Here is a 19,223-nt window from a genome sequence, read left to right as displayed (position 1 = left end):
CTGGCCTTTCCATGTTCCAAATATAAACGAGTGACCTGAATGGAAAGACTTCATTTCCCATTATCAGTCTCTTAGTACCCTCATTCTTCAACACTGGATTTTCTGACTGGCCTGATTTCCCATTGTTACCTGGAGCTGCTGGAGATTGTACCTAGATGTCTTTAACCCAGTTCAGCATCCTGCATTTTATCTCCTTTCCACAAGAAAACGTCATCACACTGTTCAGCTTTAAGCTCAGTGTAGAAAGATCAGAAATTAACTATCATGCTAGTAAGTGCAACCAAAATATTCAGCTGTGCTTCTGCAGGGACTAGCATGTTACCACTTATTTACCAGCGCAGCTAAGTAACCTAGAGTGGCATCAGATCAGAGATCCATGCAGGAGAGAGATCTCAGCTGGCTCTGACTTACTCTGAAAATATCCAGTGATGCCAAGTGATGTTCATATATTTGGTCTATGCTTGATAAATTTATTATTTTTCCCCTTCATTTAGCAGGTTGGAATAGTGTGAAGATTTAGATTTGCTGCTTTACGTAACAGTTGACTTCCTATTACCCAGAATGGTTATCTTTGGAAACCCATCACTGTTTATGTAGAGGCTCCTCATAACACAGATGCATCTTACCTTTTTGACTTCATATCTATCCATTTCCCACTCCACCTGTTCTATGACCCTTTCTAATCTTGGCTTTCTTCCCATATAACTCCCCCTAATTGGTGAGGGTAGGATTATACTTTTCTCCTATCATCCTCTTTCTTTTCATCCATGTTAAGGAATCACCTCCTTCTAAATTCACCTTACACATTCTTATTCCCTTTAGCTCTTTGAAAATCCCTCTGCAATTTTTCATCGAGAAAGTGACACAAAAATAACACTGATTGCATTGTGCAAGGAAACCATTCAGCAGTTAACCACTCCATTGGTACTATGGAAATTTCAGTTGCCTGCCCCTCCACATAATTTCCATAACAGTAAAATAAATAGGCTTTTTGCTGTGTCATTGATTTAGAAATATGGGCTTTGGGAACTCGAAATGCTGAAACATCACCTCTAATTTTCTCCATCTGTGAACATTCAGGGGATTCTCCAGTTCTTCTTCCAAAGCTCTGCACCGAGTCCTTTCCCTTAACAGTTCCTTCTGCATGTGATAAACCTCCTGTCTTAAGACCAGAATAAAACAAAAAGAAAAAAAAAAACACCAAAAGCACACCAATTTGAACAAGGCATTAATAGGAAGATTAACAATCCATTCCCTCATGCTCTATAGCACTGGCAAAGAGACTCTTGTAATCAACAGCTGACACCAATAACACTACATGTTTGGTTCCATAATATAACGTGGTTAGACTGCTTGACTCACTTTAGTAATAATAACTCAAAAAAGGGACTGTTCAGCAGTTCCCAGGGAATCTAATTCACAGCCTCCTGGATGTCTCTGCCCAAATTTCTCCATGTATATTAAGCCAAAAGGACAGTTAATTCATCTAAACTAACCGACAAACCACAGTCATGGTGTCATACCCTGTTACCTCTGTATTGAATCTTACAGCTGTGTTTGAAAGAAGTATTTCAATCTATATGGCTCAGTGAATCAACCACTCTCCAGGACCTAAGGCTGATGGACAGTATTCTTTGGAGAACCCAAGTTTGATTTCTTTTACTAGCTCTTCTCAAGGAACTCCAGGGGTGTTCTGCTGCTGAATTCAAAATTAAATGAGCAGGTTGGAATAGTTAAAAAAAGGCCTTTTTTTAACTGTGAGGTTGGACAAGGTTATAGAAATGGAAAAAAACATGTTTCCAATTGGCAAACCAAGAAAGCTAATTAGAAGCACAAGTGATAAACAGACTCTTTCGACAGGCAGTTTTCATGGTGGTTTTGGACTTCATTGAAGTATGGGCTTGCTGCTGTAGTTAGCAAGAATTGATCCCCCCATCGTGGCATGCACCGCGCTATACTTCAATATCATCACTGAGTCTCAGTACAGTAACAGGCTTTCAGCTGAGTGCATTTGGGCAGCAAGTTCAAATGCTATTCCTGTTTGCAGTCAGTCAATGAGAACCGCAAGTGCTAATGTTTCATGCCCAGTTCTGTTTTCTATTACCCCAAATCAAACTGGCATAACTCCACTGGAGTCAAGGGGACTGACCATCGACTGAGGTTAATTTGCTCTAGTGAAAGCCACAGAATTATACTGATATAGTTCAGCTAAAAATCTCACCCCAAATGGTGATAGCTACATAGAATTAGTTTGACAGTTATCTGCTGAAAACACAACTGACTCTCCTTACAAACCAAGACTAATTCTACAGAAAATGGAAACAGCTTCCTGGCAGCAAAGAATATGCCTCAGGTATGGGAAGGTTAAAAAAAGAAGGGAAGCATTAAGCCAGAGTAGGAGGAGATAAATCAGTTTGGGGCTATTAAACTTCTGTTCTAAAGAAACACAACCTTCAATGAAAATTTAACTAAATCTCTCTCAGAGAGTAAGTCTACATATAAATCTCGAAGGAGAGAGCTCTGAAAACGTGTAGGGGTGTGTTATAAATATGTCAAGTGTTCCCCATCCTCTGAGGATTGCCTAATAAAAAGCAGTTTCACTAATGTGGGCCCTAGGTACCACTAAGTAGGTCATTGAACTATGAACACCTTTTCTGCTGCTGTCTGTCAAGTTTGTTCTGTAGCTAGTAACTCACATTACAAGGTGAAATGTGGAAACTATTTCAGCTTTGTCCAAGATGTCTTTTTCCCTTCTTTCCTCCTCCTTATTTTTTAATTCTCTTAATCACCGATCACTTGGTACATGAACTTAAACCAGCCTGTGTCTGAGGTCAGCTCATATAATCCCCTTCTCCAAGGTATAAAATTTGTTGATATAAGTCTTTACCATGCATGAAACAAGTTCTCTCATCTGTCTCAAATGCAGCACCATGGCTGCGTCACTATGGAATGTATTCAATCAGTTTTTCTACCTGAGTTCCTCCACATTAGCTACACTCTTGCCAAGTATTCCCTTCTCACGCCGAAGTTTTTTGATCTCCAGCTTGAGGAGCCGGATGTCTTCCATTCTCTGTCGGTACTGGGTCTCTCCCTTGTTTAAGATGGACTGCTGGATTTTGATCTTTTCATAGAGCAGAGCCAGCTCATCGTTGCGCCGAACAAGCTGGGATCCTAGGATATCTCTCTCGCTGATAACCTAAGGACTCAGCGCAAAGCAATAAACTCAATTACAGGTCCTCAGTGCAATCTCAACGCATTGTGACCATATCTGCATCAGTCAAAGGCACTTGCATTAAGGGGTTTCATTGTCATTAGTGAAAGAAAGATTGGCAAGGACCTACAGCTTCACCTATAACAGTTCAGTCACCTCTGGTGTAAACTACATTATTCCATTCATTCCAACACTTTAACATTTTTATTTCAATGGAACTATGAAGATTTAGTAGTATCGCACTTACAGTAGCTGAGGATCTAGCCCTTAAAAAATATGTTGGAGGAACGAGGGACAGAAGACTGATGCCGTGTGTTGGAAAAATCAAACTAGAGATTCCTACCTGGTCAAATTCCTTCTTTTGCTTCAGCCTCTCAGCATCAGCCTCAGCAATAATTTTCAGGAGCTTTCTCTCTTCTGCCTCCTGTTTGTCTATAAAGTTTTTGGTCTCCACAGCTTGTTGTTTCATCTTAAGCAGTTCAGCCTGATGGAGTAAAAGAATATAAGCATCCTGTGCCTAGTAACAATTTCCCATTCTATAAACCTGAGATTAAGAGTTAGGATTTAAATAGAACCTCATACATTTATTTAGTTCCCTGAGAGATACATATTTTGCTTGTTTTTGAGAACAAATCACTAAGATAAGCAAGCACGAAAACCCAGAAAGAAATGTTGTAAATAGTATTTTTATGTTGTTGTGTTATACACAAGAGAAATTGGAAGGATTTTTATCTGTGATAATGGCTCAAGTTGTAATTCAAATGCATCTCCTATAATAAAAATAAAGAAAAACTGAAGAGGTCATATTTGGAAAGTTTTTCCATGGAATTGATACTCTGTCATGAAAAACTAGTAGAAATGAGTTCAAAGACAGTCTGGGATGTGAGAAAGGATAGCTGCCCTAGCTGGAGAGAACAACAATTTATGATATCTAACACTAATTAGCATCAACTCAGAACAGGCTTCAGACTGGAATACGAGAATTGGGGGAGAAGATGGCAACCAGGCATGGAAGGGCAAAATTACACAGCTTTAGCAATTTTTTAGTTTGGAGGGTGGAAGAAGACGACTAGAAAAAGAGGGGCTGCATCTAAGCAAAGAAGAAGTAATGCAGTGTAACAGTGTTTGCACCCCACTAAATTAAATTTAGACCGGAATTTGCCCAGTAATTCTAGCTTACTGTCATGAACTCTAAAATTCAAGAGATGTTATTGGGAGAAAAAATAATAAGGTCCTGTTGGATTATTAGGGATTTCCAGCATTGCTAGGCAATTAGCTACAGCCAAGATGGAACTAGCTGACGTAGATATAAAAACTTTTAACCCTTGATATAAACAAAAGAAAAAGTGCTACAACTCTGACCCTCATAAAGGGTGATGTTCAAGCTGCCTTTTGAGAAAGAGCATCATCCAATGCTGAAAGAATGAGGCTGTGATGAAGGCTGCACCTGCAAAAAACAATGATTCAAGGCAGAAACCGTTCCATTGTCATAATAAAATACCTTATTCCATCCTTGTTTTCTTTAATAAAACTCATTTTCCCATATGTGCAACAGTCATATCTCTCTTACTCAGTGTTGGCTGTTCATCAGAATCCATCAGCCAAACAAAAATGCAAACCACTTCATATTGAAATGCAATCAACAGCGTGCAAAAGCTGTCTACAAATGTAAAACTGCTCACGCATTTGGCATTGCTGGATAATATTTTTTTAATATATTAAAATTCTATGTTCTCCTTATGTCACAAAAAATATGAGTCGTAAACAAGATGTGGCATTAGATGTTGGCAGCAAACACTGATATAAACAAATCTCCTCAGTGAAATGCATTAAGTTAATATAAATCTGAACTGTCTTGTACAGTAAAGAATATAAATACTTTTAGCTACACAAGGGTCCCACAAACTAACAGGACTCTGAGTGAAATTAGTCATGCTAAAAACTACATATAGTACCAGCATCTGTGTACATTAGGTAAAGGAAAAGGAAAAGAATGTACACACGGTTACCATACAAGCAGAAAAAGGGTCAGGTCTGAGGCTCCTGTAAATCAGCACAGCTCACTTGAAGTTGGTTCAGAAAGTTTGTTAGAACTGAAGAACATTCAGCAAGAAAGAAGAATCTATATGGGATCCATGCCAACATCTCAGAACAAATTCAAAACAAACCCTTGTTTAGGTTCTGAAGCATTCAAGAAAGTGAAGGGTTTTTTGTATTTGTTCAAGAGGTAGGAGGAAAATACAAATTTTATAAAAGGTATAATTGGGGCTGAATACAGAATGTTGAAATAATAATAATTCAAAGGTTTTACATTCAGATTTCTGGAAAATGCTAAAAAAAACCCACATCCATGAACGCAAAATATACAGAAAACCCTTGACAGCAGCTGAAACCTGGAGGACTGCAGTTCTTACAGCTTTCAGATTCGTACTTTTCAACATTTGGATGTTTTGCCAAACCAGCCTGATCTGCAAACCTGTATTGTGGCCAAATGAAACCAAAGGATAGTATTGTATTGGCTTTAATGGAGCTTGGACGTTTCACTTATCATGATTACACATTTTTAAGACACTTACACCAGCTAAGCCAAGCATAAACCCAATGTGTGTACAATCTCACTCCTCAGTCCTCTGTGCTTTAGCGCGTCCTTTAAACTGATTTCCCAGGAACAGCTTGCTTCCTTCACATCAGCGCAAACAGGACAAATTGAAGCTGGCTTGCTACACAAATAATTGGGTTCTTTGGTGCCTGTGCCAATCAGTCCCCTCTTTGTATTCTCCTCTGCTTTAGCATTCAGCAGAGACACTCAGGTGAAAGACCACAAGGCCCTAAAGCTAGTCACTAATGTGATGTCAGTCCATGGACATACCTGCTAGTGAATAATTGAGCGGGTAAAGCATGTAGCAATCATGTGTTTGTCAAAGTGCTGGCAGACAGTTCTGAGGTGATGAGACAGAATTGGGGGCGAGTTAAGGCAGAAAGCTGCACACAGAAAATGAGACACTGTTTGACTTCTCTATCACTGATGGAACAACTCTGAGACAGATCAGGTAGAAGAACCTAAATTCATCACCTTTTTACAAAGCTCTATTGACATCTTGTCATAACTGCACTGTGCTGAGAGGGGCTGAAAACCTGGGGAGTAATTGGAGCATACCAAAAAATTGACAAAAGAAAACATTGTGGAAAGTGGCTGGGGATTGTTGGGTTTTGGGGGGTTGGTTTGTTTGCTGTTCTTGGGCTTTTTTCTACTGCTAAGGGAAGAGAAAAATGAGCTGCTGTGGACATTCCAACTCCTTAAATCTTTGGAGAGAGCAGCAAATTGAGTTAAGATATCAACACAAATCTAATAGCTCATCCAAGGAGGAGCTGCAGCCAGTGCTGAAAAAAAGAAACAGAGCATAAAGCTCAGATTTCCTTTGATTTAAAACAGATTTTTGTTTCTTTATATGATACACAATAGCAAAATAACTTTCTTTCTGTGCACCTACTGGAAGACACTACCTAACTCCCAGGAGATTAATGCTTGTTAGTCACACAGAAATACAGGGTTGAGAAATACAGTATAATGGGGTCAGCACTTAAAAGCAGCAGAGAGAAAAGGTTAAAAGATGAAAACCGGAATTTTAAGGGGCTGAAGCCCCTTAAAGGCACTGAAGGGCACTGAAAAGTGCTATAATCAGACTACCCCAAAAATCCACATTTCTGCACTCAAAATGGAACTTTTAGTTCTTCAAAGAGACTTAAAGATTCCAACAGTTAAACCAGGACCTTCCTGACTATAATTATTGGCAGAGATTAAATTTGTCAGATACATGGAAGATTTGTTTAACTAATACCTCTAAAGGGTACTGAGAGTTTAAGCTTCAGTGACAGAATAATTTTTATAATACCACAAAGCAACTGCCACAGACTAAGAATATGATGCAGTCTGTGCAGTCATGTTGCTTCTTTCCCAAAGAGTCCTGGAAACCATCCTTTGTAAGACGGTGCATGTGTAAGGGCTCTGACCTTCAACGATTCCTTCTCCTTCTCTGTTCGCTGCTGTTCTAGATGTGCTTTCACGAGGGCTGCTTCTTTGGCTGTTATCTCCTCCTTCAGCTGATCCACCTGATGCGTCATAGTTTTCATTTTTTTCTTCATTTCTGCTATCTCATCCTAATGGGATAGAACGTGTGATCACAAAGAGGGATCAAAAAAAAGAAAAAAAAGAGTAACTTTGTGCTTGGGAGTTCAGGTTATTTTGACATCAGAAAGTGACCACAGTGCTTGAGAGCAGTTACGCTGTACTTATCACAAGACATTACTTTCTAATGCAAAAGAACAAAACAATTTCATTAATTGATAATTTGCTGTTTATGCTAGCATGACATTGCAGTAAACAGGCCTTTAAAAGGCACATTGACAACAATAATGATCACTAACAATGAGTATAATAAGCCATTTTATTTAAAGTACCAAACACATAATAAGAACTAGCAGTCAATCCAAATTAATAACAATATTCTGATCCTATCCATCTATTTTCATGCTTCTAGTAATGTGTTTTTCAAAACATTTGTGTACAGTTGTGCACAAATGTTTGGGGAGAAGCTGGGCTTGTGCAAATGAAAGTACCCATGTGCAAGATACCTACCTGCCTGCAAGTGAGTGTAGCAAACACCTATCTTCATTTTGCCACCCTTTATGTGCTATCTTGCATTTTAGAGGAAAGAATGTGTTCAGAGATAGAAAAGTCCCTGATGGGGGAACACTTAGCACATACTTCAGGCTCAAAACATAGAGCAATAGGCCAGATAACACTGCAGGTCACTAAGACTACTTCTACTCAGAGCACAGAGGTGCCTGCCAGTACAACACTAAGAAACTTTTTGGACTTATTCCAGTGATTACATGGATTGTGACATGAAATGGAAGCTAACAAATTCAATGCACAAACAGACAGCTCTTGTAGATCAAGTGGAAGCAGCTTTCAAAACTACTACTCCTCTGCCAGAGGCGACTACCTTGCAGAGAAGACATCATAACCATTTGTGTGAATACAGTCGGTTTCAGTACAAAATCGGGTTAGCTTAAATCCCTTTCAGCACTACCCACCACAGAGTTGGATTTACTCGATAAGCGAGCGACGTTTTCTTGCATGAAATACTTAACAAAGTTAAGGTCATGAGTCATGGCACTCTCAACAAATGGTACTGAGAAACTAACATTACACTACTGATTACTAGTGGATAGCTTGACATCCCTCAAAAACAAAATCTGTGGATTCCACACTTATTTGGCCCATATACAGTCAATTAAATGAACCAGAAATACATGTAACAAATATACTGCTAGGCCCACCTGTCTGCATGTTCAATCACTCCTGTGAATGCAAAAGTCATATTAAAAGCAATCTTTGCTAGATAGCCTATAAACCTATTCAATACTATGAAAGGACAAAGAGATATTTAAAATCTGGTGCCCAGATACGTACCCAAGTACAGTCCTATTTCTGTATTCAGCGAAGAATAAGAAGAACACACAATTTTTGCAAATAGGTTTCCTAATCAACTTGCTTAAACAAACGAGCTCCTAATGCCAAAAGAAACCCCAAGGATGAAAGCATCAGATATTTATCTCATGTTGAAGGTCTGCCAACATGTCTTTTTTCATGAAATTTTACAGAGCTGGAGATTATGGTACCCTGGGGGCCACTAGCAATGTGGGCAGTGCAACAGGGGCCTTTTCGTATTAAGCGATCCAGAACTACCTACATCCTGCTTTATCTAAACAAGCTTGTGCAAATTTGTTTTACTTCCCAAAAGAAAAAATAATTTAGCATAGTTTTTCACACAACCTCCCACTCCTTTTTTTTCTTTCACGGCTGGCTGGTCTGTTACCTGAACTACGAATGGCCATTTTTTCATTGCTATATATAACATGGTGAGAGCACAATCAAAAAGATCTTTCGGCCCCAGCTGTCTTCTCACATAGGGCTTTCTACAAAGCTTTTACTATAAATCAAGTAAGCTATTCAAGTCTAAATAACAGCTTCTAATGACCAAAACCATGAAGAGGTTCCTGTAAGTACTATGGATATGCATATAACATGCAAAGCCTTATAAAAGTTACAAAATGAGCTGAAGAGTTCATTGCTTCATTTTCCAGCTCAGCACATACCTGCCAGTTCCCTGTAAGTAAACAAATTTTTGCAGTATGTTAAAAAATTTAAAATCAGTTTTGCAGCTTTTCAGCCTTATTTCGGCTGAGAGATTGTTTGGGAACAGCAAGAACCCCAACACCACTTCCACTGACGAGAGGCAGTAAGAGGACAAGTAAATCATTCCACATAAATGGCATATGAGTTCATTCCTAACCAAATCAAGCAGAGGGTAGGACAGGAATTCAGACTGTTCATTCCTGTCTGCTTCTCAAGCAAAACATCTGCATCCTGCTGCCTGTTCAAACCAGAGTATAAATTCATAAACTACTATATACGTTTACGTTATAAATCCTTATTCTCAAATAACCCAAGGCTGTAAATCACAGCTACCCAAAGTCCCAGTCTCTGCCAATTACAATGGGATTCGTGTAGTGTTTTAGATCTTTACATCAGAATAACAGAGTGTATTCTTAAGTGATTTTAACCTCTTCTTCTAGTACTGTTAGTGAGATGCCCAAGGAAAAGATAATAATAGAGAGAATCATTATCTGAGGAAAACGACACTCCCTGAAAGGAATGAGCTGGAGGGAAGTATTTACTTCTGCCAGAAAATTCTACTTCAGCCCAGAAAGTTTTCCCTCTGCTTTCTAACTCATTAATGACTGACTCACAGTAATGTGCATACACGTATAGGGCGAAGGAAGCAATCTTTTTCCCATTAACCCATATTTCCCATACACACAGACTACTCCTAAAGGGATAGAACAGAGTAGAGTCAGGAGGGAAAGGAAGAAGTTTTCTCTCTGATAAAGCATTATGAATCCATAGCTCCAGTGTACCACAATCTTTATGCCTGGTTTGAAGAAGGGCTATTGCCACATGATGGCTGCGAATTCCAGTTTCCAGTCCAAAGAGATACTGTCCAGATAAACTGTCAGGGACCTAAAATATTAATTCCCCCAAAACACATGGGAATGCAGAAACTGATTCTGCATTTTACCCAGTGAGTTTTTCTTTCAATAAATTTAAATTAGATTTAAAAAAAAAACAGCAGAGAAAGAATTGCAAGGAAAAAAGTTTTCTTCTACCTTAGCTTCAATCAGATTTTTACTGTACAGATTCCTCTCTGTTCTCACAGCTTCACAGCGGTTTTGTTGCTGTTTTAATTTAATCTCAGACTCTTCTATTTTCTTCTCATAGTCACAGATCTGCATTTCCCGCACTTCAATATCTTTCAGGTGCTGGAGGACCTGGAGCAAAAAGAAGGAAATGAACACGATTAAAGTATCATCACAATATTATTAGGATGAGACCGAGTTTGTGATTTTTATCTAAGGTGACAACTTCAAATCCCTGTGATCAAAAGTTGTAGCTATAGTTAAAATCACTACAGTCCAAGTATGAGTTTAACCTTTCTGGATAGCTTATTTGGGGGAAGATTTTATTTTTATCTCATGCGTAGGTTTTAATCAAGAATAAAATTTATAGATGTGCACATAGTTAATTTAAAAATAAGCCATGAAAATATAGTGAGCAAGCAGATTCAAAAAAGTCAATGTAAACAGCATTCATCAGGAAAAACCTTAAGTCATTTATAAAGCAAGGCCAGATTTTGTACGGTTTTTTGGATATCAACTGTATGATTAAAAGGATAAAAATGCATATAATTTTCCAAGAAGTCCTGCACATACTCCTCCAGTGGGAAATACAGTTAAATTCTAACAACCCAACCAACACCTGATCACAAACTGCTGATGATCACAAACAGTTGATACATAATTACAATAAAAAGAGATTCAGTTAATGAAACTTTCACTTGATCTAAATAAGCAGGAAATCACCATTAACGGCTTCCATGAAGGACTGAAAATAATGAAGTGAGATGAGCTAAAAAGAATGTGGGAGAACAGACTGTAGACTGTAGAGAGAAGATGATCACATGCATTGTCAAAAAAATGAAAGTAGAAAATTTGATAGATGCCTTTATTAAAAAGTTATCACCATAAGAATAAGAATTACTATATTAAAGGTGCAAAAATACAAATATTTGCTAATCATTATGATGGGCTTCTTAATATGTTTTTTTAAAAAAGTAATATCTTTCATCCTGCTGTATAAAGCTGACAACCGAGAAGCACAAACAAGCAGTATTCAATTGGAATTCAACATTACGAAGAAAGAAAATTTAAAAAAAAATTACAAAGCACATCTGCCAGGAACATCATTTTTCAGGTTCACTGCATGAGGGAGAAAGAATGCCACCCTTAAAGCCAGCAAAAAGATCAAAGGGTTTAAAAAAAAAGCTGGGGAATCGTATGGACAAAATGTGGGCGAGAGAACCTCTTTGAAGGTAAGTTTGAGTTGAGATTTACATTCATACGTCAAAGCAAAAGAATATAATAGTGTTTACCTCAGAGAGTCAATAACTGCAAAGTTTGCTATTGGGAGAGTTGTCCCTTGCTCTAAGCAGTACTGTAAAGTCTTGAGAGGTCTAGCTACGGGGCAGGAGCTTAATTAATTGGTTATTCCATCAGGTACCTCCAAACAACTTGGAAGATAGGCGATAGCTAAATATAGAAAGTTTTATTAAAGCAGCAGGAATACAATTCCAGCACATTTGTAGCTGGCTGCAGAGGATCCCAGGAACTGCTTACAGTGCAATACAAAAACACAATCCCAGTTTATAACCTACTCCTGCCTTTTCTTCTTCTGTTAAAAAAAGCTGCCAATAGTAATATCAGAGAGAAGAAATCAATAAGGCATGTTTTCAATCTGCACTATGGTGATCAAATAAGCTGGAGCAAGATTTGAAAGTAGGTCACTGCATTTGTAACTCTTTAACTTGGATTTGATGCAATATAAGTGCAATAAGCTTATGGACCAAATTTTACAAGTTGATGCTCATACACTGGATGCTGACTCTGCTTTTTCAGAAATGATTAAACTCAAATAATTCTCCTTCATAAATACAGAAAAGATACATGCAATGTTTCCCTATCCAGCAGTCCTGTGGGAGGCTGAGCATCCTCTATTCTGATTGAGTTGATGGCACACTGTACCTCTCAGATTTGGTAAGGAGTTGCCAAAGCTCAGCAGAAAATATTAGATATTCAGTTCTCTTCTGCAGCCTCAGACTTTTTTGTCTGTGTGCTCAACTACCTTCTACTGTTTGTTACCTATTTAGCTCAGTGAACCTACCCAAGAACTCAGTAACGGTACTGTACTTACCTGCTTACCTTTATTTAACCACTCTGAAAAGTCCTGCCCGTTGTCTTAGTGATACGCCTGTTGAGCATTAGGTTTTGCCAGAAATGATGCATATTAAAAAACGGAAATTTGTTTCTGAATTTTCCTGGACATGTTGTTAAACTTAAAATGGCTTTTTTGAAAAGCAATGTGTCAGAGATGGTTTTTGTGCCTTCCCATGAGGCACGGTCAGGGAACACTTCAGGTGGGACTGAAGTGTATGCTTGACTGCTTCCTTTCCAGCAGCCTAAACCTGCCACAGGGAAATTAAGATTTCATAATCTAAGATTTCCAGGTGAAAAAAGGAATATTTTACTAACACTTGTAAATCAGTAATACAGGCCACACAAGCAGGAGCAAACAGGCAGATTTTTCTCTCATTTGGGCTGATTAATCTCGAAGTAACACTATTCAACAAGTAACACTGGCTTAAAAATGGTACAAATGAGCAGTCAATCAATCAGGCCAATAATTGGATTAGTAAGTCTAGCATGACTTCTCACCATTAAAATCCTTTACCATTGTGGATATAACTTTGCTGACCCTATTCATCAGTTACTCAGGAATAAATGAAGATTTTGAAAGAGGAATTCTGCAGCTTTATAGGTTCAGTCGTGCCTTAAATAAACGGATGGCTTTCAGAGCCAGCATGGCTCTGTCTGCCTTGTTGGAGTCCCCAAAAGTCTTTCAGTGTATATGGGTTTGGCTCTTTACCAGCAGTTCCACAATTCGGAAGGTGCACACTGAGCTCCTTTGGAGGCTGCTTATTTCTCCTAGGTGGTAAAAGGTGATGGAAGAGCCTTGACTGGCTGTATAACCACTGCCCATCAGCAGCCCACTTCTCACCAGTTGTGAAATGGCTCCTGTATTACATAAGTTGTGCCGCACTTTTTCAAGTTACCCAGCTGAAGGGATCAAATAGTGAACCTAAGTATTATCTAGTGGATGTAATAATTCTGATCCTCTCACCTCTTTTTACCCCTTTTCCCCTGTTTTATCCTTCCAAACAATGAGTAATTTCATATTGGGAAACTCTGCAGAGACAAGATTATTGTTTCACATGCTCCCTGCTCAGTACTACTCCTGCTGCTCTTCACCTGCAAGCTGAATCAGGATTTGCCCCATTAGTGAACCACAGAAGCATAAAACTTCTTTGGAAATTTGCAGTCTCAAAGCAGGCATCATTCTACAAACAGCTCAAGTGTCACAACCTATTTACTGAGGCTCTGCCTTGTAGTAAGTGTCAGAAAATTTGCACCCAAAGTGGTGGAACAAAAAAAAAAAAGGAAAAGAAAACAAGCAAACACGTCATTTTCACCCTCAAAATATTGTGAGCAACCGTAATCAGAACTGAAAGCAATAGCCTTGCAGTTCTCAGTGTTATGAATTACTGCCCAGCCCTAGTTTACAAAGATCTTAACTCAGATCTATGTTGTTAAATGCAGTATGAAGGAAAGATGCAAAATATGACTTTGCAACAAAGACAAATCTCACTTCCGTGGAATATTATTCCAAGGAAATGACACAAGGTAAGCCAGACAAGGCAGCCTGTATCATTCAAAAATGATTTAAAAGCTCCTGGTCACATGAAGTTGCAAAAGGTAATTATAAAGTAAGAAAATAGCAAATAACTTGTGAGTTGAAACAGCCTGAAAGCTAATACTAGTAAATCAATGACCTTCTTGGAGGGCCCTTCAATATGACCTTCAGCAATTAATGGAAGATGTTACAATCATACTCTTGAACATACCTTCAGGAATAAAGTTTCACATAATAATGGGCAGCAGACAACACAAACTTTATGCAGTGTTTCTCTGCAGACGTTCCCAGAAAACCCCTGTTTTGCCGACTAAATTGAATATGTTCAGATGTAGCTGAGGTTTTACATATTGGAATTAGTCCTTCAAAATGCTGAGTCACTTATGAAGATGCTGAGCACTGTCAGCTCCCAATGGTTTCAATGGAATTTGAGGACACCAGCAGTATGCAAGATAAGGCCCTTTGCAGATCAAACAGAAAAATCAAAGAGTAAGTTCTAACTGCATACAAGAGGTTTGACTGTGGGACTCAGCCATAAGAAGGCAGAGGCCTTGGGGTAAACACCAACCCTAGTTTCATTTCCCAAATGAGAGGTGAATGAATGAAGAGAAATATGTGGCCACACTCCAAGCCTCTCATACAACACACCCATCGATGAGGTCCCCCAGAGAGACCTGAAACACAGTACAGGGCACTATGCACTGAAAAGCAGAAATCTTTGTAATTTGTCTGAAGGCAACTGATGTAAGCTTCCTCCCACTGGCATGTAAGGAAACCAACATATGATCTTTACAGTTTTGAGAGTAAGAGAGGTGAGAACCACTTACACAAAAAACTGTTCCTACCTTCTGTTTGAGTTCACCTGCTTCATTGATGTAACAGTCTCTCTCCTTCTCCAACTGGTAGATAATCTTCCTTTGTTTCTGAGCTTCATTCTTATAATTCCGGATTTCTTCTTCCAAGTTCTTCTTGGACTGTTCATGGAGCTTCACCAAATTCATCTGTTTTTGAGTGGCACCGGTAGCCTTGACTAAGTTCTGCAGAGGGAACCACAAAATAATGACTCTTGAGCTGCAAAAACAACACTGCCACTACTCTGTCAAAAAAAGTCATTGTCTAAGTGAACTATGGAATTCCCACTGTATTATCCCTTACCTAATTTGCTCAGTTGAAATACTTGAGCCTCAAATATGATAAAAAATTTTAACTGAACTCCTATTGGCAGTGCTTTTTGTGATTTGAAGCTAAAACACTAGTGTCTGCATTACAGAAAAATGGATAGGACTGTTAACAAGAGGATATAATGAAGGACTGGACAAACCTTATCAGCTTCAAGGCATTTAGATTGTAAAGCATGCCAATAGCCAGTAAAATAACAAATGAGCTCAAATACTCTTCCTTCACATTTCCTAAATAGTGGGTTCAGACTGTAAATTAAGCAAACTTTGCTTAGAAGTTGTGCATAGGGATTAAACAGAGAACACTAAGATACCGTCTTTACAAAATCAATCTTCTGGTCTCTCTTTAAAATTTCTTTCCACACTACAAAACAGTTATTTTCTCTCTCCAAAATCCGAGTCCCTGCTAGAGTCAAGGTGCAGGACAATGAATCCGTACTAAGTGACGCAACTCAGAAATCATCTTTTAGCATTAAATTTGCTAGATTCCACTTTAGGAGTGCCCATAAGCATGAGATGCTATCATGCAGTACAAGAACCCTGGACTGATAGAAAATGATCAGTATGAGAAACGGACTTAAAAGGAAGGTTTAGAATTAACACAGCCTGACAAACAGATATCTGATGCACCAACATTTTTTCTTTTACTAGTGCAGTCTCAGTTTGCCTAGGTTAATATTAAACTTCGCATGCTACAGTGAATAAAAGCAGAGAAGTAATCAACTCAGGATATCAAATGACAGGTTCGCAATAAAGGTGAACACATGTATCACTTTTGAACTCCCTGATGGTTTGTATGTTAAAACTTAAAAATCTCTTTTGTGCTTATGAGTACTAATACTATTTCAATGCATAGAAAAGCAGCAGCATAAGCATCCAGTTAAGGAAATCCATGTCTCACTCAGAATGTTATTTATTCTACCATACATGTGCTTCTCTGTGAGGGTTCAAACAACAGGCATTTCACTCTCAAGGCAAGAGATCTGCTTACCAGCATTACCAAAGCAAGCTCACCTTGTTCAGTATGTCCCTTTCCCTCACAAGCTCATCTATAGCTTTCTTGTCAATCTCTGCCTGCTTTTTAGCAGCCTCCAATTCTAGAGACAAGGAGGAAAGTGTATAAATCCTGGGTTCAAACTGCACACTGGTAAAAATACAGAAACACCTAGTGGACTTTTTAAAAAGCCTTAACGTTATATGACCAGTTCAATTAGCTCTGATAAGGTTTCGCAGACTCAGGTATCAGCTAATGACATTAACATTTATTTGGGTACTTAGAAGAACTCAGGTACAGTGATTAATGATAGAGGACTCATTATATTTGGTTGTTCAAACACAGATACCACAAAGAAGCCGGATTTTCAGAAATCACAGAGCACACTGAAAATCAGATCCTTTCAAGAAACTTCAAAACAAGCATCCAAAAGTTGAGGCACTTTCAAAAATAGAGACTTTCAGAGTTATTCTAATCTCTCTATGTCAAATCCAGTGTGATTCTATTGGGTTCAGTGGAGTTAAAACTACTTAACATGGGTCATGATTAACACTGTACATATACTATTAAAATGTTATTAAAAACTGAAGAGAAATATGGTTTCATTACATTGTAAAATTAATTAAAACCTGCTACAGTAACACTGCAGCTAATGAAAGGCAATGCACTGGAACGCTAAGAAACAAAGGTAGGTTGAGGGCAACTCTCTATGCGACATGGCACAAATTGGCACACCGTAACACTCAGTTATGTCTATTGTACTTTCACCCTATATATGCTGCACGGTAAAAATCCTATAACTTTAAAAGCTTTATATAAGGCTGCTCTACACTCCAATTGTCATTAATATAGTCTCATACTAGGCACTAAAGGGGAGTGATCTTAAGAGGAAGATGTACTTTGAATGAACAAATTAAGGACAGAAGACAGATCCATTCATCACTTAGACACCTACCTCTCTCTAGTCCAGACATTTGGTTTTTTAGGGTGTCTCTCTCATATTCTGTATCAACTTTCTGTTCCTCTGCAACACGCAGCTTACTCTGGAGAACGTCTCTTACTTTGTTCAGCTTAGAAATTTCATGACGCATCTGAGTCACTTCATCATCTCTGACCTATAGAACAGCAACAAGGAATGGGGAGAGAAGGAATCTACAAAAAGAAAATGCCTCTGAATTGAGTATATACTTATTCTGTGCAATTCAGTGCCCAAGGAAGAAAAGGCATAAGTGCTGTGGGTGGCTTGAGAGAAGATGATTAGATAATTGAACCCTATTAAAAATAATTTAAACAAAGCCAGCTAGGGCAAAGAAAATGATAATCAAATCTTATGCCTCAGGGATATGATGATCAATAAAAAATCCTCAGCTGCAAACCATACGCAGCACTACAAAATTAGTCCTGTAGGTTACACAGTCAGCTTTGCTTTCCTAACAAGTGACAGTGACTGTGATGAGAAAGATATCTGTAGCGTGATCCGATGCTGTAATTCCCATGTCCCTCGTTAGTCCCTAATAGCAGGTATCTATTATCCCCATCCCTGTTACAACCCATGGCTTTAAAGCAAAAGCAAAACGTAGCGTTCATCTCATTTGCTATGTAACCAGAGGAGAAAATAATCAATCAAAACACTGCACAAAAATGCAGGAACTGGTTACCAGGAACTACAACCAATAATCATAACAAAAATATATCCTATGCCTTTCAAGAAGTAAACATAACTTCTTCATATGATTTCAGTGCCACTGTTAGGTTTTACAGCCATCACAGACTACAGCATACCATTTACAGTCTCAGACACTGATTCTGTAAGATGGAGAATCCCTCCATGTGAGTATCTCCTGGGAGGATACGAATCTCCACAACTTTTACTGACTACAATAACCTTCAAGAGATTTATGAATACTTTGACAGTTTGGGCTGCCCAACACCGTACTAGAGGTGCTCAGCAGACTGCAGGATTAAACTGCAAGTAGAAGGCCTCTCATGACTGGGGTTCCTGGAAGCTTTAGCAATTGGCATAAATAATAACTGGGCAGCATCTTCTAATTTTTTCCCCCAGAAGTTCATGCGCATGACTCTATCAATTTCATCAACTTTTCTTGAAGTTAGGATTAAATTATAGAACTAGAATCCTCCTTTCAAAACACTAGAGCCCCATACTTAAAGCTCAGTTGGACACTTTGTAAAGTTTTAAACAATGATGATATTGCTAGAAAGATAAAGCCAGATGACCTGGAGGACATGGTAATTAGTTTCTTAAATAGGTAATATAAATGTCCTCCGATCTGCCCAACAAAATACAACAGAAAACAAACTCCTACCATATAACCCATTAAGGATCCAAAGAGGATCTTCTGTGTCACATTAGTTCTGAATTGAGCTTTTAATCTGTCAGTAGTAAATTTTTATCATTCTGACTAACAGTGCCTACTCAAAAAAGCTCTCTGTTGGCAAACAACCTCTTTACTTAGGTGAATGGTTATACTTAACTAAAGCTTGATAAGATAATGGTTTTCTACCCTATTTTCTAACACACTTAGTGTTTTAACTGCAAAATGCAAGATATGGTAGCCATAAAGTAATAACAACTAACATTTAGACATCACCCTTTATTCACAAATGCTCTCAAACTACCCCAAAAATCATAAGCAGGAATCATTTAATCCTCCTCCAGCTGAAATTCAGCTACCTCTGGAGTGGTACAAAACAACCGTTTAACGATGTAAAGTCAGTCAAGAAAACAATTTAGATCAGAATGTAAACACCAGCTTATTTATAACTTCTCTAGCTGATCCTGCGGTGGGGGGAAATAGTAGCATAGGAAGCAACGCCCTTCAGTGGAAGATATCCAGGATACTGTTCTTATAATGTATTACTATTTATTAATGGGTTTTGGCAACATTTAAG

The 19,223-nt window shown here is 38.4% G+C and overlaps 1 protein-coding gene across 1 annotated transcript in view; it reads right to left on the bottom strand.

Annotated features, from left to right (window-relative positions):
- Positions 1-19,223, bottom strand: part of CFAP58 (cilia and flagella associated protein 58) — a 59,678-nt gene that overhangs the window by 26,125 nt on the left and 14,330 nt on the right. The window contains exons 7-14 of the mRNA XM_067299555.1: positions 17,269-17,428; positions 16,334-16,416; positions 14,987-15,178; positions 10,445-10,606; positions 7,223-7,369; positions 3,555-3,695; positions 2,973-3,196; positions 1,051-1,162 (exon numbers count right to left, since the gene is read on the bottom strand). Coding sequence (XP_067155656.1) covers positions 1,051-1,162; positions 2,973-3,196; positions 3,555-3,695; positions 7,223-7,369; positions 10,445-10,606; positions 14,987-15,178; positions 16,334-16,416; positions 17,269-17,428 — 1,221 coding nt within the window. The remainder of the gene's footprint in view (positions 1-1,050; positions 1,163-2,972; positions 3,197-3,554; positions 3,696-7,222; positions 7,370-10,444; positions 10,607-14,986; positions 15,179-16,333; positions 16,417-17,268; positions 17,429-19,223) is intronic.

This window comes from Apteryx mantelli, chromosome 7, assembly GCF_036417845.1.
Source record: "Apteryx mantelli isolate bAptMan1 chromosome 7, bAptMan1.hap1, whole genome shotgun sequence".
NCBI classification, from domain to species: Eukaryota; Metazoa; Chordata; class Aves; order Apterygiformes; family Apterygidae; genus Apteryx; species Apteryx mantelli.
Note: the sequence above shows the minus strand (reverse complement) of the source record. Positions and strands in the feature narration are given on the sequence as shown.